The sequence below is a fragment of the Dermochelys coriacea genome, chromosome 24, assembly GCF_009764565.3.
Source record: "Dermochelys coriacea isolate rDerCor1 chromosome 24, rDerCor1.pri.v4, whole genome shotgun sequence".
Lineage (NCBI taxonomy): Eukaryota > Metazoa > Chordata > Testudines > Dermochelyidae > Dermochelys > Dermochelys coriacea.
The window spans coordinates 12,961,780-12,983,529 of NC_050091.1; the positions used below are offsets into that span (position 1 = coordinate 12,961,780).

The 21,750-nt window shown below is 52.5% G+C and overlaps 1 protein-coding gene across 2 annotated transcripts; it reads left to right on the plus strand.

The window, feature by feature from the left end:
• Window positions 1-1,551: 1,551 nt before the first annotated feature.
• LOC119847660 (phospholipase A2 inhibitor and Ly6/PLAUR domain-containing protein-like) lies at window positions 1,552-21,247 on the plus strand. 2 transcript variants are annotated; one of them, XM_038382605.2, is made up of 6 exons: window positions 1,552-1,675; window positions 13,212-13,326; window positions 15,425-15,538; window positions 16,650-16,802; window positions 18,349-18,492; window positions 20,526-21,247. In XM_038382605.2, the coding sequence occupies exons 1-6, from the start codon at window positions 1,661-1,663 to the stop codon at window positions 20,762-20,764; spliced, it is 780 nt and encodes a 259-aa protein (XP_038238533.1). In that variant the 5' UTR covers window positions 1,552-1,660; the 3' UTR covers window positions 20,765-21,247. The 2 variants fall into 2 exon arrangements, with proteins under 2 accessions (XP_038238533.1, XP_038238535.1); XM_038382607.2 differs by lacking the exon at window positions 1,552-1,675 and adding an exon at window positions 5,377-5,560.
• Window positions 21,248-21,750: the final 503 nt, after the last annotated feature.

The window sequence follows — 21,750 nt, forward strand, 5'->3', positions numbered from 1 at the left end:
TATTTACCCACAATACCCTTTGACTAAGGCTGCTAATCTGCGGATTGGAGGTAAGAGAGGACCCAGGGTGCGGGCTAAGCAGCATGGAAAGAGGAACTCTAGGAGCAGCTAGGTCTCAGGAGAAGGTGTGATCTGGACTTTATTAGGTTATCAATGAGTTTGGGGTTAAGAAAACCAATCCAAGGGTATCTTTCGATTCTATTTAGTGCGCGAAGTGTCTCCCATGACTGGCTGGTCCACAGCCGCTCCCACAGCTCCTAGCATGATCCAGCCCTTTAACGTCACTGGGAACTGCTCACGCTTTGAATTCTGAATGAGTGTGAGTGAGTGCATGTTTTATCTCCTGTGCATGGAGCTTTCACGGACGGTGAGAATGTGCCACTGCAAATAAATACGCAAGCAACCAGCAGGTGGGAAAGTTCATTTTGGGCACATGGTGAGAAGAAATGATGAGCGGTGTTGGGGCTGCGGTTACCCGGGATGCCACTAGGGAGATCCAGAGCCCAAGTGACACAGAGGGATGGAGCCTCAGGGGACAGAACTGGGCTCTGCCGGTGTCCCTCACTCCCAACCTGCAGCCCCCTGCTAGCCCAGCCCTGGGCTCCCCCCACTCCCGGGTCTACTGGTGCCCCTCGCTCCCAACCCGCAGCCCCCTGCCAGCCGAGCCCTGAGCTCCCCCAGCCCTGTCGGTGCCCCTCACTCCCAACCCGCAGCCCCCTGCCAGCCCATCCCTGCCCCCCAGCTCTGCCGGTGCCCCTCACTCCCAACCCGCAGCCCCCTGCCAGCCGAGCCCTGAGCTCCCCCAGCTCTGTCGGCGTCCCTCACTCCCGACCTGCAGCCCCCTGCTAGCCCACCCAAGGCACTTGGAGGGGGGAGCCTCACTGGCGGGGGGAGGGGGGCAGTTACAGACAGGGAAGTGTCTTGGTTGCTGTGCCCCCACTCCAGAGCGGCTGGGCTGGGCCACGAGGACTCCGGGGCAGGGAAGCCGGGGAGTGAGGACACGCTGCTCACAGGACATACGTGTGTGTGCGTGTGTGTGGGGCGGTGTCAGGAAAGGGTAGCAGCTCAGACAGACAGATACATGGAGCAAGCAGGGGCAGCACACACACATGCGCGCACACACACACACACACACAGAGCAGTTGTCATCCGCTTCAGCAGGGGGCAGCAGGGACACACACCCACACACTCACCCACACACACACACACACACACACAGTCACACTCAGGCTGTGGGCCTCACTAGGCAGTACAACTTGAAACACAGATTCTCTTGCTCAAACTCACCTGCCATGTGTGCAGCCTCCCCCACCCCCCCAGTAGAATGCACCCCCCCGACCCCACCTCAGCGTGCAGCTTCCCCATCTCCCCCCAGACCCACCTGTGGCGTGTGCAGGGAGTGATTCCTGAAGCGTAACCACGCCAGTCCCCAAACAAGCCATGCAACGTGCAGGAAACGCACATCAAGGATGCGGTTTGCTGTGTCACTTTGGGTGTGTGCTGTGCCCTGCACCCCCACCCAATGCCTGACTCAGAGCGACTCAGCCTCGCGTCACCGTCGGCCAAACAGCAGCACCCGGGGACACGAAATCCGGAGTCGAACCAAGGGGGGTTGTTAGACCCCAGAGAACTGGACGAAGTTTCCTCCTGGAACAGGACCATGTGCTCCGGAAAGGTGAGCGGAAGCAAGTCCCAGAGGAGATCCCACCCTCTGGAACCAAAGTCGCTAGCGAAAATTTACAGTGACTGAAAACCAAACCACGTTTTTCCGACTGGAAATATGGTGACCGCATAGGTGCTGACTCAGTGGGTGCTCCAGGGCTGGAAAAAGAGTGGGTGCTCAGCACCCAGTGGCAGCCCCGCCGATCGGCTTCTCCCCCTCCCACCAGCGTCTCCCACCCACCAAGATCGCCCATTCCGTGCCCTGCAGGAGGCGCTGGCAGAGGGGGGCGGAGCAAGGGTGGGAAGAGGTGGGGTGGGGGCGGGAAGAGGCAGGGCAGGGGCAGGAAGAGGAAGGGTGGGGCCTTGGGGGAAGGGGTGGAGTGGTGGCAGGGCCTGGGTTGGAGGGGCATCTAGCACCCTCCAGGAAACTAGAACGTCGGCACCTATGGGTGACGGAAAGCTGTCATGGTGATTTTGTCTGCAGCGTAGCCACAGCCGCGGTGATCCCCAGATGTTAGCGAGATAAGGTGGGGGAAGGAATAGCTTTGATTGGTCCAGCTCTCTTGCCAACAGAAGTTGGGCCAATAAGACATGATGTTGCGCAGAATTTTAGGGGGGAATTTTGCAGGAAATGTCCATTGGAAAAGATTGTCCCAAGCCTGCAATTTTCATCGATGTTATGGCCAGGGGAGACAGCTGCACTCACCTGACCTGACCTGCCTAACACGGGCCGTAGGATTTCCCCAAAATAATTTCCATGTGGACAAGAGCAGATCTTCTAGAGAAACAGCCAGTCTTGCTTTTAAAATCGCTAGGGATGGAGAATCCACCAGAGGGTTGGACAGCTGTTCCACTGGTTAATTACTCTCACTGTTAAAAATTTGTGCCTTAATCCTCATCTGGATTTGTCTGGCTTCAATTTGCAGCCATTGGATTGTGTCAGACCTTTGCTGGATTGAAGAGCCCACGATCAAATTTCTTTCCCCTGTTGAAGACTGTGATCATGTCACCCCTTCACCTTCTCTTTGTTACACAAAATGCATTGAACTCCTGGAGTCTGTCACGCTAAGGCAGGTTTTCCAACCCTTTAATCATTCTCGTGGCTCTTCTCTGACCCCTCCTCCATTTACTAACAGCCAGAATGGGACACTGGATTCTCAGTTTTGAACTGTTCTTCGTGATCACAAGAGCTAGAAACTAATATTTTTTTATTTGACAAATGTGGAGATTTTCACATATTCACCTGACTCCAGGAACTGGGGCTTGAAGAAAATAATCAAACATTGAAAGAATTGGCTGTGCCTGAATGGTGAAATCTTTCACCAGACTGTTATCCTGTTTTTTTGACTATTGTAAATGAAATGATCCATAAAGCTACACCCCATTGGGTGTTGGCTTCTGGTCTGTTGTCACTGCTGTAGCTTCCCTTAGTGTCACGTTGAGGTGCATGGTATTTTTAATAAACCACATCCTGCTACTTCCCACTTTCTGTATGAATCAGTCGATGTAAAGAACAGATGTGCTAGGAAGGGAGCTGGAGAGTTCATATATTCCATGGGCTAATATACCGCTTCACTGAAACCACAACAGCTCTGTGTGAAGCGATTTTCCTCTAGTCTGTGCATACTATCTCACCTAGAGCTGGTTTATGGTCATTCATAGCTCCCCCACAGCGCCAAACACTTCCCATTTAGATTGGTGGTGGAGTGGGATCCTCGGTCTTCCCCCAGATATCCGGTCTCGTGCCTCTATCTGGCTTATAGTGGAATCTTGCAATTCTCCAACTCTTAGACCAAGTGTGGGCACACCACTCATGTGTACCGACCATTTATTTCTGGCCTGGTCCAACTAGGCATCTCTTTAGAGCTGGCGGGAATGTTCTTCCTCTGGAAAACACCATTTCAGCAACACTGAAATTCCCCATGGGACTGTCGATTTTGATGAAATTTCATTTGGGGGGGAAGAAGGAAAACAAATGCAATATGGTCACAGCTTTGACTTTTTGGGGAGGGAGCGTTTTGATTTTTCATTTCTTTGTGAAACATTCTGATCTCTTTTGTTTTAAAATCATGTAAAAAACATTTTAAAACATCAAAATCAAAACCAAATGCTTTGATTGACCCACAACAAATGTTTTTCCCCCAAATACCCATCTAGCAGGAAGTGTTGACATTAATGGTTTGCATTCAGATTTGTAAAGAAACACAAACATCACAATTTCCCCACAAATTGGCAGTCCCCGTTCCCACACAGCCCTGCGTCTCTCTCTTCCAGGAAGCTGTGATCACTGCTATCCCGTAACGAGCCTTCTTAAAACAAGGAGGTTTATTAGCAAATAGAACAAAGCAGCAGATAAACTGATTTCCAAACAACAAACAGCCAACACGGATGCTTCCATGCATCTGAAATACACTTCGCTCCAAACTAAGGGCTGGTCTATGTGGACACGAATACCTGCTTTGCAATGGGAGGAGATCAAAGTGCAGGAGGAAACTTTTAGTGCATGTTAGCAAGGTCAATGCGACAGCTAGTGTACTAAATGTACCTAAGCTAGATGGGCTTCCCAGCCGAGTCATGGGACAAGAACACACCCAACTCCCTGTCCCTTGACAAACTCAAGAGCTCTTGGTCTCAATTTCCTTTCTGGGGAGTGCGTGTTCCAACCTGTGCATTTCTGTCAGAGAAACTCCATTTATTAAAGCCCCACCTGTCTGCGTCTGGGCCCAGTTTCCACCCTGCTCACTAGCTTTTGTTACAGGCCCGAGGTGTGACATCTTCCATTTGCCCAGTCTTGGCACAATGAGCGCTTTGATCTTGGTCAAGGAGTCTGTCCCACCTGGCACAAGGGGGGCCCCTAAATCGGTTGGGGTCTGTGCAGCTCCCAGCGTGATGGGGGTCCCAAGGACGATCTTTCCTCTGGACTCTCCAGTTTGTCCCCATCTTTCCTACAGCACAATGCCCAGGATGGACCCAGTTCTCCAGCTGGAGCCTCTCCTGTGCCGAGCAGAGTGGGACAATGACCTCCCATGTCTGACCTACGACACACCTGTGAATGCACCCCAGAATGCTACTGCAGCATGGCTTTGTGACTCAGGTTCAATTTGTGACCCTCTTTGACCCCCAGATTCTTCCCAGCTGTTCAGTGATTCTCCAGTTTGTAGCTGTGCATTGGGTTCTCCCTTTCTAAGTGACGTTCTTCGCTCTTGTCTCAATGGAATTTCTTCCTGTTGATTTCAGACCAATTCTCCAACTTGTCCAGGCTGTTTCAAACTGTCAGCCTGCCCTCCAAAGTGCTTGCAACCCCTCCCGGCGTGGGGTCAGTTGCAGATCTTAGAGACGTGCTCCCCACTCCGATATCCGAGTCACTGATAAACATATGGAAGAGTACCGGCTCCGGGACCCCACTAGACACCCTCCCAGTTTGACCACTTATAGCTACTTTTGGAGGAGGATCTTTCAACCAGTTGTGCACCCATCTAGTGCTGATTTCTTTGAGTCCTCATTTCCCTGGCCTGCTTATGGGAATGTCAAAAACCGAATGAAAATCAAGCTCTATCTCGCCTTCGGCCTCTCCCCTGTGTGTTAGGCCCAGAATGTTGTCCATCTTCAGAACCACCCAGGGCCACACCTCCCACGGGGCTGCCCAGGGCATCAGCTGCTCCCCACACATTTCAGTCATTATTTTGATTCCCTTAGTTACGCTGCCAGCACCGAGCAGTAACCAGGATCCTGAGGTTTTGTTGCTGTGTGTTCTTTCTCTCACCACTTCCGTTCTCTATCTGAACCAGCCTTTGGTTCTGCTCTAAAGGAAGCAAGGGTGAGGGCTGTGGCCACAGCTGGTGACTGAGACTTCAGAGCGGGACGCGCGGGCGTCTGCTGAAGCGTATGATCACCAAAGGTATGTTTATTATTCTTAATTCTGCGGTAGCAGCCGGTGGCTGGGGTTAGCGATGGGCTTCCAGGAACAGCAGGTGCTGTATGCGCACACTGAAAAGGTGCTGTCTTCCCCAAAGATGTTGCAGTGGAAGATCAGGGTTCCTGTTGTTCTGGGCAATGCACAGACCCCGATATTATCTCTGTTGTGCTGGGTGCTGCACAGATCCCAGCCAAGATCAGGGCCCCTTTGTAAAAGGCCCTGTGCAGACCCTGACTGAGATCAGCAGCTGCATAAGCGCCTCATGACAGACAGTCCCTGCCTTCAAAATGCTTCCACTCTAGGTAGACTCAGGAAGGATCAGTCTCCCCACTTAACAGATGGGGGAAACTGAGGCATGGAGCAATGAAATGACCTAACCGGGTGTCTGAGCCGGGAATAGAATGTGGGTATTCTGAGTCCCACTGGGAATGGTGCTGCTCAACATGGCCATACATGGCTAGATCATCGGGCTCAACGGGTAGTGATCAATGGCTCCATGTCTAGTTGGCAGCCGGTATCAAGTGGAGTGCCCCAAGGGTCAGTCCTCGGTCCAGTTTTGTTCAATATCTTCATAAATTATATGGAGGATGGTGTGGATTGCACCCTCAGCAAGTTTGCAGATAACACTAAACTGGGAGGAGAGGTAGATACGCTGGAGGGTAGGGATAGGAGACAGAGGGACCTAGACAAATTAGAGAATTGGGCCAAAAGAAATCTGATGAGGTTCAATAAGGACAAGTGCAGAGTCCTGCACTTAGGACGGAAGAATCCCATGCACCACTACAGACTAGGGAGCGAATGGCTCGGCAGCAGTTCTGCAGAAAAGGACCTAGGGGTTACAGTGGACGAGAAGCTGGATATGAGTCAACAGTGTGCCCTTGTTGCCAAGAAGGCTAATGGCATTTTGGGCTGTATAAGTAAGGGCATTGCCAGCAGATCGAGGGACGTGATCATTCCCCTCTCTTCGACATTGGTGAGGTCTCATCTGGAGTATTATGTCCAGTTTTGGGCCCCACACTACAAGAAGGATGTGGAAAAATTGGAAAGAGTCCAGTGGAAATGAATAGCGGACTGGAACACATGACTTATGAGGAGAGGCTGAGGGAACTGGGATTGTTTAGTCTGTGGAAGAGAAGAATGAGGGGGAATTTGATAGCTGCTTTCAACTACCTGAAAGGGGGTTCCAAAGAGGATGGATCTAGATTGTTCTCAGTGGTAGCAGATGACAGAACGAGGAGTAATGGTCTCAAGTTGCAGTGGGGGAGGTCTAGGTTGGATATTAGGAAACACTATTTCATGCGGAGGATGGTGAAGCCCTGGAATGGGTTTCGTAGGGAGGTGGTGGAATCTCCATCCTTAGAGGTTTTTAAGGTCAGGCTTGACAAAGCCCTGGCTGGGATGATTTAGTTGGGGATTGGTCCTGCTTGGAGCCTGGGGTTGGACTAGAACCTCCTGAGGTCCCTTCCAACCTTGATTTTCTATGATTCTCTGATCTGGAAAAACCTGTGAGGTGACCAAGTTTGCAAATGATACAAAATTACTCAAGTGAGTTAAGCCCAAAGCTGTGTGCGAAGAGCTATAGAGGGATCTCACCAAACTGGGCAACAAAATGGCAGAGGAAATTTAAGGTTGATAAACGCAAAGTAATGCACATTGGAAAACATAATCCCAACTCTACATATACAGTGATGGGGACTAAATTAGCTGTTACCACTCAAGAAAGAGAGCTTGGAGTCACTGTGGATGGTTCTCTGAAAACATCCACTCAATGGGCAGCAGCAGCCAAAAAAGCAAACAGAATGCTGGGAATCATTAAGAAAGGGACAGATAATGAGACTGAAAATATCACGTTGCCTCTATATAAACCCATGGTACTCCTACATCTTGAATACTGTGTGCGGATGTGGTCGCCCCATCTCAAAAAGATCTATTGGAATTGGAAAAAGTGCAGAGAAGGGCAACAAAAATGATGAGGGGGATGGAACGGCTGCCGTATGAGGAGAGATTAATAAGAGTGGGACTTTTCAGCTTGGAAAAGAGACGAACGAGGGGGGACAGGAGAGAGGTCTGTAAAATCCTGACTGGTGCTGAGAAAGTGACTAGGAAGTGTTATTTACTCCTTCTCATCACACATGAACCAGGGGTCACCCGATGAAATGACGAGGCAGCAGGTTTCAAAGAAACATAAGGACGTGCTACTTCCCCCAGCGCGCAGCTAGCCTGTGGCATTCGCTGCCAGGGCCAGAGACACCTTTTCAGATTGGGGGTGGGGGAAACCTTGAACCGTCATTCCAGGAGCTATGTAGGCAGCTGAAAACTCTAGTTTTTTGGCAGATAATAACTTAGAAGTAGGTGGCGGGAGCACTGTATCTAATTCCTGTATGAAGAAAGAGAAATAGAGCTACAAACCCCAGTGAAAGCCCCATTTTACAAGTTTGGGAAATTTAGAACAATCAGGAGATAATACAGCAAGATATTCCCTTCCCCAAGCCTTGAGGGATCATAAGAGAATAATAACGGCCAGACTGGGTCAGACCAATGGTCCATTTAGCCCAGTATCCTGGCTACTACCAGAAGACAATGCCAGGTGCATCAGAGGGAATGAACAGAACAGGGATTCATCGAGTGACCCATCCCGTCATCCACTCCCAGCTTCTAGCAAACAGGCTAGGGACACTCAGAGCAGGGGTTGCATCCCTGCCCATCCTGGCTAACAGCCATTGATGGACCTATCCTCCAGGAACTGATCTAGTTCTTTTTTGAACCCTGTTCTAGTCTTGGCCTTCACAGCATCATCTGGCAACAAGTTCTACAGGCTGACTGTGTGCTGTGTGAAGCTATACTTCCTTTTGTTTAGTAATTTCACGGAGTGACCCCTAGTTCTTCTGTTATGAGAAGGAGTAAATAACACTGCCTTATTCACTATCACCACTATCTCCGAAAACATTTTACAGCCCTCTCTCATGTCCCCTCTCAGTCGTCTCTTCTCCAAGCTGAACGGTCCCCGTCTTTTAATCTCTCCTCATACGGCAGCCGTTCCATCCGCCTCATCATGTTTGTTGCCCTTTTTGGTACCTTTTCCAATTCCAGTAGATCTTTTTTGCGATGGGGTGACCAGATCTGCACACGGTATTCAACATGTGGGCATACTATGCATTTATATAGATCTAATATGTTATTTTCTGTCCTGTTATCGATCCCTTTCCTAATCATTCCCAACATTCTGTTCCCTTTTTGACAGTTACTGCCCATTGGGTGGATGTTTTCAGAGAACTATCCACAGTGACTCCCAGATCTCTTTCTTTGGTGGTAACAGCTAATTTAGACCCCATTATTTTATATGTGCAGTTGGGATTATGTTTTCTGATATGCATTACTTTGCATTTACTTTGCTATATCAGTTTTGGAGCCTTAATACAAAAACTAACAACTTTAACTGGCAAGTAAAATCCTTGCAGCATATTTGCTCAGTATCATTGTCCTTACCACGTTGCACCAATCACTCTAAAACACCCACATACTTTTAAAATTTAATTTATATTGCCTTTTGGAAAATTATAAGCAAGCAAATATACGCCCTTTTAATTTGTGTATCTCATTTCTCATGAAAAAGTTGAGTCTAAAGTACTTGAGTTTTCCCTCAAACATTCTTCTAAAAGGTGGAATAACTAATAAATTAGAGAAGTTTGTTTTGGCACTAGCTTAAAAAAAAGGAAGAACAAAAAGCTTTTCAGGTGATAATTGGAAAGAAAATATTACAATATATTAGAATAGAAAAATATTACAACCCAACATGGGTTTACCATCAGCTCTAAGAAACCTGTAGGTGTATTTCCAGTAGATAAAAATGTTATCATAAAATCATAGAATATCAGGGTTGGAAGGGACCTTAGGAGGTCATCTGTCCAACCCCCTGCTCAAAGCAGGACCAACCCCAACTAAATCATCCCAGCCAGGGCTTTGTCAAGCCTGACCTTAAAAACTTCTAAGGAAGGAGATTGCACCACCTCCCTAGGTAACCCATTCCAGTGCTTCACCACCCTTCTAGTGAAAAAGTTTGTCCTAATATCCAACCTAAACCTCCCCCACTGCAACTTGAGACCATTACTCCTCATTCTGTCATCTGCTACCACTGAGAACAGTCTAGATCCATCCTCTTTGGAACCCCTTTCAGGTAGTTGAAAGCAGCTATCAAATCCCCCCTCCCATTCTTCTCTTCCGCAGACTAAACAATCCCAGTTCCCTCAACCTCTCCTCATAAGTCCTGTGTTCTCTGTGTGTGTATATCAATCTCCCCTCTGTTTTTTCCACCAAATGCATCCGATGAAGTGAGCTGTAGCTCACGAAAGCTTATGCTCTAATAAATTTGTTAGTCTCTAAGGTGCCACTAGTACGCCTTTTCTTTTTGCGAATACAGACTAACATGGCTGCTACTCTGAAACCTGTCATAAGTCCTGTGGTTCCAGCCCCCTAATCTTTTTTGTTGCCCTCCGCTGGACGTTTTCCAATTTTTCCACATCCTTCTTGTAGTGTGGGGCCCAAAACTGGACACAGTACTCCAGATGAGGCTCACCAATATCGAATAAAGGGGAACGATCACGTCCCTCGATCTGCTGGCAATGCCCCTACTTATACAGCCCAAAATGCCATTGGCCTTCTTAGCAACAAGGGCACACTGTTGACTCATATCCAGCTTCTCGTCCACTGTAACCCCTAGGTCCTTTTCTGCAGAACTGCTGCCGAGCCATTCGCTCCCTAGTCTGTAGCGGTGCATGGGATTCTTCCGTCCTAAGTGCAGGACTCTGCACTTGTCCTTGTTGAACCTCATCAGATTTCTTTTGGCCCAATCCTCTAATTTGTCTAGGTCCCTCTGTCTCCTATCCCTACCCTCCAGCATATCTACCTCTCCTCCCAGTTTAGTGTCATCTGCAAACTTGCTGAGGGTGCAATCCACACCATCCTCCAGATCATTAATGAACATATTGAACAAAACCGACCCGAGGACCAACCCTTGGGGCACTCCACTTGATACTGGCTGCCAACTAGACATGGAGCTATTGATCACTGCCCGCTGAGCCCGACAATCTAACCAACTTTCTATCCACCTTATAGTCCATTCATCCAGCTCACACTTCTTTAACTTGCTGGCAAGAATACTGTGGGAGACCATGTCAAAAGCTTTGCTAAAGTCAAGGAACAACATGTCCACTGCTTTCCCCTCATCCACAGAGCCAGTTATCTCGTCATAGAAGGCAATTAGATTAGTCAGGCATGACTTGCCCTTGGTGAATCCATGCTGACTGTTCCTGATCACTTTCCTCTCCTCTAAGTGCTTCAGAATTGATTCCTTGAGGACCTGCTCCATGAGTTTTCCACGGACTGAGGTGAGGCTGACTGGCCTGTAGTTCCCTGGATCCTCCTTCTTCCCTTTTTTAAAGATGGGCACGACATTAGCCTTTTTCCAGTCATCCGGGACCTCCTCTGATCGCCATGAGTTTTCAGAGATAATGGCCAATGGCTCTGCAATCACATCCGTCAACTCCTTTAGCACTCTCGGATGCAGCGCTTCCAGCCCCATGGACTTGTGCTCGTCCAGCTTTTCTAAATAGTCCCGAACCACTTCTTTCTCCACAGAGGGCTGGTCACCTCGTCCCCATACTGTGCTGCCCAATGAAGTGTCTGGGAGCTGACTTTGTTTGTGAAGACAGAGGCAAAAAAAGCATTGAGTACATTATCTTTTTCCACATCCTCTGTCACTAGGTTGCCCCCCTCATTCAGTCAGGGACCCACACTTTCCTTGGCTTTCTTCATGTTGCTAACATACTTGAAGAAACCCTTCTTGTTACTCTTAACATCCCTTGCTAGCTGCACCTCCAATTGTGATTTGGCCTTCCTGATTTCACTCCTGCATTCCTGAGCATTATCTCCTCCCTGGTCATTTGTCCAATTTTCCACCTCTTGTAAGCTTCTTTTTTGTTTTTAAGATCAGCAAGGATTTCACTGTTAAGCCAAGCTGGTCGCCTGCCATATTTACTATTCTTTCTACACATCAGGATGGTTTGTCCCTGTAAGCTCAATAAGGATTCTTTAAAATACAGCCAGCTCTCCTGGACTCCTTTCTCCCTCCTATTATTTTCCCAGGGAATCCTGCCCATCAGTTCCCTGAGGGAATCAAAGTCTGCTTTTCTGAAGTCCATCGCTTTTTACAATGGCAATGCATTTTCTTTTCTTATTAAGTTACTCAGTAACTAGAAGTAATGTCTTAAACGTTGTAATATTTTTATACAATGCATTCTCCAGCACAAATGAAACATGAAATGAACCTCCAGTTCAAGGAACTCAAGGTGTAAAGATTCAAAACATAAAAACAAAGGTATAAATTGAACTTGTATTTACAAAGGACTGATTTAAAAGCCTGTTTTAGCCTCTGGAAACTGTTCAGTTTTATAATGTACTATAAGCATCCTGAGTATGTACCTACAGTGACCCAACTAGATGATTCTCAATGTGCCATAATGAAAATACAATCTGACAAGAGACATGTTAAATGTTATCAAGAAAATTTGCCCTCTAAGCATTGTCGTTTCTAGGACGTACTCAGATATTAAGGAAGTTAGGAAAGAGACCTGTCCCAGGCTGTAACACACTGGTATGATTAAGAGCCCGCCAGGAACTGTGAAAAAGTCCCAGTTGTCCGTAGAATAATTGAAGAAAGAAACCATTTGTATTTGCTGATGGAGATGCCGAGGTACGGGTCAATAAAGTCCTCTGGTTTCCATCATAAGCGATTGAACATCTCAGGGCAGCACCGACGGTGACACTAGAAATAAAACTGCCCGGCTTTGTGGGGGAGACTTATGGAGATCAGCACTCACCAGGTCCCTTCTCTGGGCCAAGGCTGACCAGGACTTGCCCTTCCCTGGCTCCCATCCCAACAGCAGGGGAACAAGGAGCTATTTTCCCAAAGGAAGGGCTTTGAGTGCCCTCTGGTGCCAGGGCTGCTAGCGCAGCTGCTGGCTGCGGGGGCTGGCGGGGGGGGGGGCTGATGGGCGCCCAGGGTCTCAGCTGCCCAGCTGGAGGGGGCTCTGCTCAGGGTGGGAGTGAACAGAGCCATACAGACAGCTCCACTCAGACACAGCTAAGGGCTGCGGCTTCCTCTGGCGAGAGCATGGAGCAGCAGTTCGTTTTCCTGTTTGCACCCCGCTGTGGTAGGAAACTCAGGGGCGTGGGGGTACGGAAGCCTGCCCTGGGTGTCCCTGAGCCTCTGACTCCATAAGCTGGGACCGGACACTAGGGGCTGGATCACTTGATAATTGCCCTGCTCATTCCTTCTGAAGCACCTGGCACCGGCCACGGCCAGACACAGGACTCTGGGCTGGATGAATCTTTGCTCTGACCCACTCCGGCCATGCTGATATATCTTCTAGGGGTCTTAACTCGTTTCATTTCCTTTCTAGTCCCAGCCACAATCTAACTCTCAGGTTCAGACCCCCAAGGCTCAGAGACCTGATCGGTCCTAGCTCCCACGCAACAGATCCGTGGCTGAGATGGGGCTAGAACCCAGGAGTCCTGGCTCCCAGCCCTGGCCCCTGCCTGCTAACCGCCTGGCCTGTCGGCGCTTGCTGTCCTGCAGGCCCCACTCAGCGCCGATCACGATCCTGTGCTCTCCTCCGTCATGACGAAAGCGCTCCTCACCTTCTGCGTCCTCGCCGCTCTCCAAGCGACCGCGGCCGCTCAGAACCAAACGGGTGAGTCGGCCGGTGAGGGGGAGGGCAGCAGCCTGGGATGTGGCCACCCCATAGCGTGCAGGAGGGGGGTGGTCCCATTTTAAAGAGCCTGTGAGCCCTCTAGCAGAGCTCACTGTGTTCTGCGGTTGAGACACCCCCGAACCCCAGGCCGGTTGGAAAATGGGCTGGGGGGAAGGGGGTTCCCCCAGCAAACATTTCAAGCTGTCCACGGAAAATCGAAACATACAAAATTTCAATCCAGAAATGCTGCCAGGGTGCCTCGTGGGAGCTGTAGTTCAGGGACCTTGTGCTCCTTCTAGGAGGGGAGGTGGGTCTATTGGTTAGAGCAGGGTGGGGCTGGGAGCCAGGGCTCCTGGGTTCTCTCCCCAGCTCTTTCAGAGGAGTGGGGGTTAGAAGTTAGAGCAGGGTTGGGCTGGAAGCCAGGACTCCTGGGTTCTCTCCCCAACTCTTTCAGAGGAGTGGGGGCTAGTGGTTAGAGCAGGGTGGGGCTGGGAGCCAGGATTCCTGGGTTCTCTCCCCAGCTCTGGGAGGGGAGTGGGGGCCAGGATTTCTGGGTTCTAGTCCCGGCTCTGGGTGGGAAGTAGGGTCTAGTGGTTAGAGAAGGGCCAGTTGGGAGACAGGACTCCTGCGTTCTCCCCCCCCGCCCCACTGTAGGACAGGAATGGGGTTTAGTGGGTTAGAGAAGGGGGTCTAGGAGCCAGGACTCCTGGGTTCTCTCTTTGGCTCTGGGAGGGGAATGGGGTCTAGTAGTTAGGGCAGGGCAGGACTCCTGGGTTCTATCCTCAGATCTCAGAGGAGAATGGGGTCTAGTGGTTAGGGCAGGGGGGCTGGGAGCCAGGTGCATCATAAGACACGTAGTCCAGACAGGAGAATGGGAGCAGGAGACAACTGAATTTCACCTCCCATGATGCACTGGGTGCCATTTCTGGCTTCAAATATGACAGTTTTTGGCCCCCAAAATCAATTCAGTTTCTGGCCGTTCAGCGTTTCAGCTGTGGGTGGGGTGTGGCAGAGTGCACTGTCATGTGGGTGGGGAAAAACAAAGACAAAATAACGCCCCCAGCTACCCAATGGGCTGTGGGTGGGGAACAAGCCCAGCCAATCAGCAGGAGGTGAGGCCCAGCTGACTCTGATCAACCACCAATTGCTGCCGAGGCTGCGGGCAGTGGGCGGAGCCTGACGGCTATATGAGTCGGACCCTGCGCACTCCAGGAGGGCTGGGGGGCAAGAGGTGACACACAGCAGAAGGGGTCACTTAGCCGCAAGCCCTAGAGACAGCGCCAGAGCTGGGTCTGACCCACGGCTCCTGGGGCAAGACGGTGCCACATGCGGGCAACGGTCAGAGCCTCTGTGAAGAGACCGGTGCACGGAGAACTCACGGGGAAATGGGCCCGAAGCAAACGGCTGCAGATGATGGTGAAAGCTACATCGATGCACCCCTGTTTTGTAAGAACTGCTCCGTCCTCTGCTTTCCTGTCTGCCCCTGGCCTCGGTTTCTGGGGAGGCTGGGTCATCTGGGCCCCCAGGCAATCAGGGGGGTGACATCAGAATATTCAGCCCTTTGCCAAGGTCCATTTGCCATCCACGAATAGCCGGGATGGGAAATTTTCCGCCATCATTGGGACCTGTTGGGGTAACATTTGCGGGTTATTATCAGGGGAACACAGAAGACGTTGCAGCCCCTTGGTGGTTTGTTCCACTCCTCAGCCCTGGCATGGAATAGCGCCCCCTTGAGCGAGGGTGGCTGTAGGTGAGCGGGGCTATTGCACACTTACAAGGGCTTTTGCACACTCAGCCCTTTCCCCCGGGCCACTGGGTAGCAGTGCCAAGTCTGGGAGAAACTGAGGCACGCATCGGCTTCATAAAAACATGGCGGAACATGCCCACTTTGTCACAGCCCCTTCTTCCAATGTAGGAAGCATCTACGCTGCAGTGGCATGCCATGGCACAGTTAGCCATGCTCCTAATGGTCCCTGGGCTATAGTGTGGACAGGGCCCAGGAAGGATAAGAGTCTCTCCAAAATTGGGAAGCCAGACGTTGGTTGGGTACAAAGATGAGTTTCTTCCCTCACCCCCCACACCCCATCTCTCTTTTCAGGGATGCCTCTGGCCTGTTTCTATTGCAAAACTGGACAAAGCTGCCACCCGGCCCCCCAGATCTGCTCCCCACCCCAGGATGCCTGCATCATTGTTCGAGAGCACAATACGCTCGGTGAGTTCCTTCACAGTGGCTGCGGGATGCGCCATGCGGTAGAAACCCTGCTCTTGGGCGCATTTGCCACACAGCTTCCTAGCTGGCGTGTGTCTGAATGCAGCCAGGAGAATCCAACTTCCTACCTCTCCGGGAAAGAGGGGGGGTGGGTGGGCTGGAATCGGCTCCCAAGGGCAGTTGTGGGGTCCCCATCAGTGGACGTTTTCCGACCAGGTTGGATGAACGCCCACCAGGGCTGGTCTCGGTTGCCTTGGTCTGCCCTCAGCGCTGGGTGCTAGACTGGATGCCCTCTCGAGGTCTCTTCCAACTAGTGGTGGCACGGGGCACTCGCCAGGTGATTGCAGGGGGCCCCCCAGCAGCGAGGGGCCCCCCAGACCTGGGGACTCAGTTTCTTGTCCCCGGAGACAATATGACAGCCAAAGGGAAATGCCCACCCCGCTCAGTGTGATGGCCCAGGGACGGCAGCCCCACCTGGTGGGATGATGCCACCCCCCCACCGTGGTTTGGGGGAGGCAATGCCAGTCTGGGCCCTGGAATTGAGTCTAGCAAGGAGGGCACCACGGGATGAACCCCCCACTGTTTCCAGCCCTGTGTTCCTACAGAGACAGCTGGTGATAGTTATAAGGTGGCAAGGGGTGCATCCTGGAATGAGCCGCAGCTCAGTGGCCATCCTGCTGAGTGAGGAGCCAAGGAAAAAAATACAGAGGGAAAGGCTGGGGTTCATGGACCAATCTGCTGGGGTGCCCAACTCTCCTAGGTTGGGGCCTTGGGCGGGAGGCCCCTCTCTCTGCCTGGGATGATCTCTCCCCTGGAGGTGCGATCCCAAGTCAGGCCAGGCATTTCCCGGTTGGAAAGAAACAACGGAGACCCCCAGGCCCGTCTAATCTCTGCTCTTGGAGCTGCTCTGACTGGGGCAGCTAGCGGAATGGTCTCTGGGCTGGGGAGAAATTGGCTGTGTTGCTCGGTGGTTAGTGCCCTCACCTGGCTGTGGGAGACCCGCCTCTGAAGATCTGCTCATGCCAATATTTAGAGGGGACCGTGTGGGCGCGGTGGCTCCGTCGGTGTAACTGGCACGTGACGTCCCCTTCTCACTTTGCTGCCTTTCCAACAGGTGCGGAGAACTCGGGCATGTACCAGTCCTGCGCCAACTCCCGCCAGAACCTCACAGGCTTCCTGGCTTTTTACTTCGGGGCCACGGTGGCCATGGAGATCCAGTCAGAAATTTGCAAGACTGACGACTGCAACGCCGAGTCCACGCCCTCCAGTACGTACCGCTGGCGGCGGGTCGGATTTGCAGGCTCAGGGAAGCACCTGGGTCAAACCCCAAACCTCTGAGGGGCTGCATTCCCGGCCTCGGGGAAAAGCCAGGAGATTTCTGAAGACCCTGGGGCAAGCGTGCGGTTTGGGGGGAAGTCATGGGAAGCTAGTGGGGATGAGACATGTCCAGGAGAGAGAGGGAAGTTTTAATGCCTTTGTCCTGGTAAGACCTTTCCTTGCATACTGTCGTCCCCCACTTTCAAGGCAGATGAATTCAAAGTGGGCCAAGTGCAGAGCAGGGCTTCTGGGCTGATCAGAGACATGGGGACCCGATCTTATGAGAGACAGCTTGGTTTGTTTAGCCTGGGATAATGCAGGCTGAGAGGAGACCTGATTGTTTTCAGGGGGTGTCTTCTGGGGTGGAAACTGGACCAGTAAGGGGTCACTGCCTGCCCTGTAACCATGGGTGCCTTAAAATGCTCTACGTCAGCCCAGATGCCTGCAGCCTGCAGTCCCCCAAGTGCCTGTAGGCTGGGAAGCTCTGCCCCTGTCCCCTCCCCTCCGTGGCTGCTGCTTGCACAGGTGACCCCAACCCACACCTCCCAGTCCCGGATTTCCCCAGCGCTGCAACGTCCGGCCCTTTTCCGGACCAGTCAGAGGCACAATCCGCTTTGTTTGCTCCTTTAAAGAGACCCAGCAGCTCGCCACTGTACCGGCAGTTAATCATCGCTTCTGTTCAAACACAGCCCCGCGTGGGCTGAGATCAGTGGTTTTCAACCTGTGGTCCATGGATGCCTGTGGGGGCCACAGACGATGTCTGAGATTTCCAAAGGAGTCCGCACCTCCATTCAGAATTCTTTAGGGGCCCGCAAATGAAGAGGTTGCAAACCTCGGATTTAGGTGAAAAAGTCAAACCGGCTTCTTAACAAGAGGACCTAGGGGACGCGGACAAGGATCAGAACTGGAGTTAGGAAGGGTGACAAAGAAATAGACTTAAAAAGATGCTTTTGAATGGCTCAGACTCAACCAGACACTGCTTTGGTTTGAGGTCCATTTCTTACCGACCCTTTTCTTCAATCCCTTTGGTTGAAGAACCCATCTCGGCCTCCATCGCTGGACAGGCCCCAGTGGACTGGAGCTCCTGCAAGCGGAGAAAGATGGGTCCTTCCACCGAGGCGGGTTGAAGTCCCTGGGAACTGCTGGGTTTTGTCTCTCGAAAGGAGCAAGGCGGACGCCAGCCCTGACTGGTCCGGCGTGTACCCCAGGACACGATGTAGGGAAGCAGCCCCGAGGGACAAGAGTGATCGAAGTTGGTGGAGGAGACGGGCGCGGGACACACAGGCCAGGAAGTGAGCAAGGCTGGAAGTCAGGATGTTTCTAGCTGCCAGAGGAGAGGGGTGGCGGGACAGCTGCCCGGTGGAGGAGTGGGGGAGCTAGCTGGCTGAGCGGGACGATGTGCCGGGTTGATGGCTTGGGAGGCTCCTGCCCATCCTACGTTCTCCTGCCACGGTTTCTTCCCAGAGCAAAACCTTCTTTCTCCTGCTGCCTTTCAGGGATGGCTATCAGCAGCGTCCGCAACGGGCTGCAGTGCCCGGCCTGCTACGCCCCGGGCTTCGAGAGCTGCGAGAGCGACGGGAACCTGCACTGCACGGGAGGCGCCACCCAATGTGCTGCCGTCGTCGGGACGCTGGCGCAAGGTGCGGCTTCCGTTGCTCTGGGGTGGGTTAAACCCCCGGGGAGCCGGAGCGGGGGGTTCTGGGGCTCTTCTGCGCCAGCTGAGCTGGGGAGCCGGGAAACGCCCCTTTGCTTAGCAACAGCTGAAACCAAAGAAGCCGTCAGTCAAAAGAAAAAGCTGCATCATCAGGCTCTGTCCTGGCTCCCAGCCCCTCCACTCTAACCACTAGGCCCCACACCCTTCCCAGAGCCAGGGATAGAACCCAGGAGTCTTGGCTCCCAGCCCCCCCCACTCTAACCACTAGGCCCCACACCCTTCTCAGAGCCAGGGATAGAACCCAGGAGTCTTGGCTCCCAGCCCCCCCACTCTAACCACTAGGCCCCGCATCCTTTCCAGAGAAAGGGATAGAACCCAGGAGTCCTGGCTCCCAGCCCCCCCCACTCTAACCACTAGGCCCCACACCCTTCTCAGAGCCAGGGATAGAACCCAGGAGTCTTGGCTCCCAGCCCCCCCACTCTAACCACTAGGCCCCGCATCCTTTCCAGAGAAAGGGATAGAACCCAGGAGTCCTGGCTCCCAGCCCCCCCCCACACTCTAACCACTAGGCCCCGCATCCTTCCCAGAGCCAGGGATAGAACCCAGGAGTCCTGGCTTCCAGCTCCATCTACTCTAACCACTATACTCCCCTACCCGAGCCAGGGATAGAACCCAGGTGTCCTGGCTCCCAGCCCTCTCTAACCACTAGTCCCCATGTCCTTCCCAGAGCTAGGGATAGAACCCAAATGTCCTGGCTCCCAGCCCCCACTCTAACCACTAGATCCTATTCCCCATCTAGAGCCAGGGATAGAACCCAGGAGTCCTGGCTCCCTGCTCCCCTGTTCTAACCACTAGACCCCACTCCCCTCCAGAGCCAGGGAAAGAATCCAGGAGTCCTGGCTCCCAGCCCCCCTGCACATTCCAGCAAGACTTGGAGTCCCTTTGCATATTTTTGGTGAACTGCTCTGGTCAAAAGGGGTAAAAATATTTTACCCCTTTTGCTGAGCAGCAGCAGAATTCTGTGGCCTTGTAGGTCAGTTTCCCATTGGAGGAGAAATCCGTGGGGCAAAGTCTAGTATTTCTTTAGGGCAGTTTGCTTGTTTACACTGTCTCCGCCAGTCCTGGAACAGAAGTGGATGCAAACAGCATGCAGGCTGTCCCCTTAATCTCTGTTCAAACTCCAAGGAATCTCAGGGAATATTTTTGAAGTCAGAGATTCATGCAGAGAGCAATTTCTCCTGCTGCCTACCACAGCTGCCCTAGAAAGATACTGCATGAAAAAAACAGACCGCAAGCTTGTCCGACTAGGTGAAACATCTGCCCGGAGGGTCAGTCGCTTCATTGCCTCTGTAGGATGATCACACTGCATCCCCTAAGAACCCCCTGTGCCCCAGGAACTCCCTGCAACTCCCGCTAACTCCATGTGCCCCCCATACCCGGGTACTCCAGGCCAGGGGCTCTGCATGGCCCTCTTTGCCATAGCAGAGATGCCGTCACGTGGCGTTCAGGACCTCCCTTTGCTGGGCCAGTGATAATGATTCAGAGGCCAGGGCACCTTGCAAAGAAACGTGGGTGCATCTTGAGGACCGCGCAGGAAGAACAGCGGGGTTCCCCCAACCCCCCGAGGTTTATTTTACCTCCATGCTTGATACTGATTACATCGCTGCTGGAATCCTGTGTCTGGTGCTGGTGTCGGGGAACAGAGTGGTCAATTGCAGTGTGTGTGTGTGTGTTGGGGTGGTGGTGGTGGGGGGGGGGTCAGAGAAGAGCCATGAGAATGATCCAAGGTGTGGAAAACCTGGCTTTAAAGTCCAGTGGCCTACGCTACCCAGGACGCCACTTTCGCTGATCACAGGGGTCCCTCCTAGCCTGAGAATTTATGAACCGGGTTGGGAGCTACTCTGAGGCCACTTGGGCTTGGAGACGAGGTCCCTTGGGAACCAGCTGGGGCCCGATCACGGCGCCAGAGAAGGGGGTTAGGCCGTGACATGTCTGATCTGCTCTGGTTCCCCCACACAGGTGGAGTCGCGATCCCGTTTGCAGCCCGGGGCTGCGCTACCCAGGCAGCCTGCGGCATCAAGACGCTGGAATCGGGGGTGTTCACCTACGAACTGACCAAGGCCCAGTGCAGCCCAGCGCCCAAAGCTCAGCCCAGCATCGCCACCCGGACTCTGGCCTGGGGCCCCTTCACCCTGGGCAGCATCGTCCCCCGGGGCCCCCTTTTCCTCCCTGCCCTTCTGGGGCTATTCCTCTGCTGATGCTCCATCTGCGTGACTGGCTGCCCCACAGGCCATTAGTGCCTCAGTAGAACTGGCGTGCTCTGCCCTTCCCTGCTCCCGATTGTGCCTCAGTTTCCCCCTCTCTGTAAGGGGGATAACAATGGTCACCTGCCCTTGCCAAGGTCTTTGGGATCCCTGGATGGGCAGGGGCTTGAGACAGAGTCCGATGCTGCCAGGAGGGGACTCTCTGCTAATTCCCCTGGAGTTTGGAGCAAAGTGCTGTGTATTATTAATATCCCTTCACAGCTTCTACCCCAGCCTTTCAAAGATCCCTGTGAGGGAACAGAACCCTGGACTCCTGACTCGCAGCCCCCCCCCCCGTTCTAATCACTAGACCCCACTCAACTCCCAGAGCTGGGGATAGAACCCAGGAGTCCTGGCTCCCAGCTCCCCAGAGATTCCAGAAAAGGTTGGAGTCCCCCTGTGCATTTCAAACTGCTCTGAATAAAGCATGACCAGAGATGCAATCGCCCAAGAGCGTCCGTGCATGCGCGTGTGTTTGTGTGTACCAGCTCTGACCACGTCTCCTCCACTTTCATGTGTCTCTGACAAACACCAGTGCTTCAGGGAGCAACTCTGCCTCCAGAACTGACTCCAGTCATAGGCTGCAGGGCACAGCAAACACACTTGCTGTTTGCACACCTCCCTCCACACAAAAACCTTGCACAATCCCCCCCCCACCCGCCCCCTGAACTAGCAAAACCCCAGCACATCTCCCCATGCATCAAAACTTGCTTCACAATCAGAAAAAGTCTTGCACAGGCTAAGTGTAACAGCACCACCCGGTGACGCCTCGCCTGCCCTAATGATATTCTGGAGTACCCCCTATTCACTGTTTACGTGTTGTTATGCTGAAGGTTGCTAGGGGCTGCCAACGGGTGACTCTTGGGTGCAAAGACAGCCACGGATCTCATGAAAGCCAATGGCTGTGGCAAGCACCTGCATTCAGGCTCAGTGCAAGGAGT

Bases quoted from the DNA above. Each gene is read 5' to 3' on its own strand.
- LOC119847660 (XM_038382605.2), top strand. The intron at 13,327-15,424 runs GTGAGTCGGCCG...CTCTCTTTTCAG, and splicing joins GGCCGCTCAGAACCAAACGG to GGATGCCTCTGGCCTGTTTC. The intron at 15,539-16,649 runs GTGAGTTCCTTC...CCTTTCCAACAG, and splicing joins TCGAGAGCACAATACGCTCG to GTGCGGAGAACTCGGGCATG.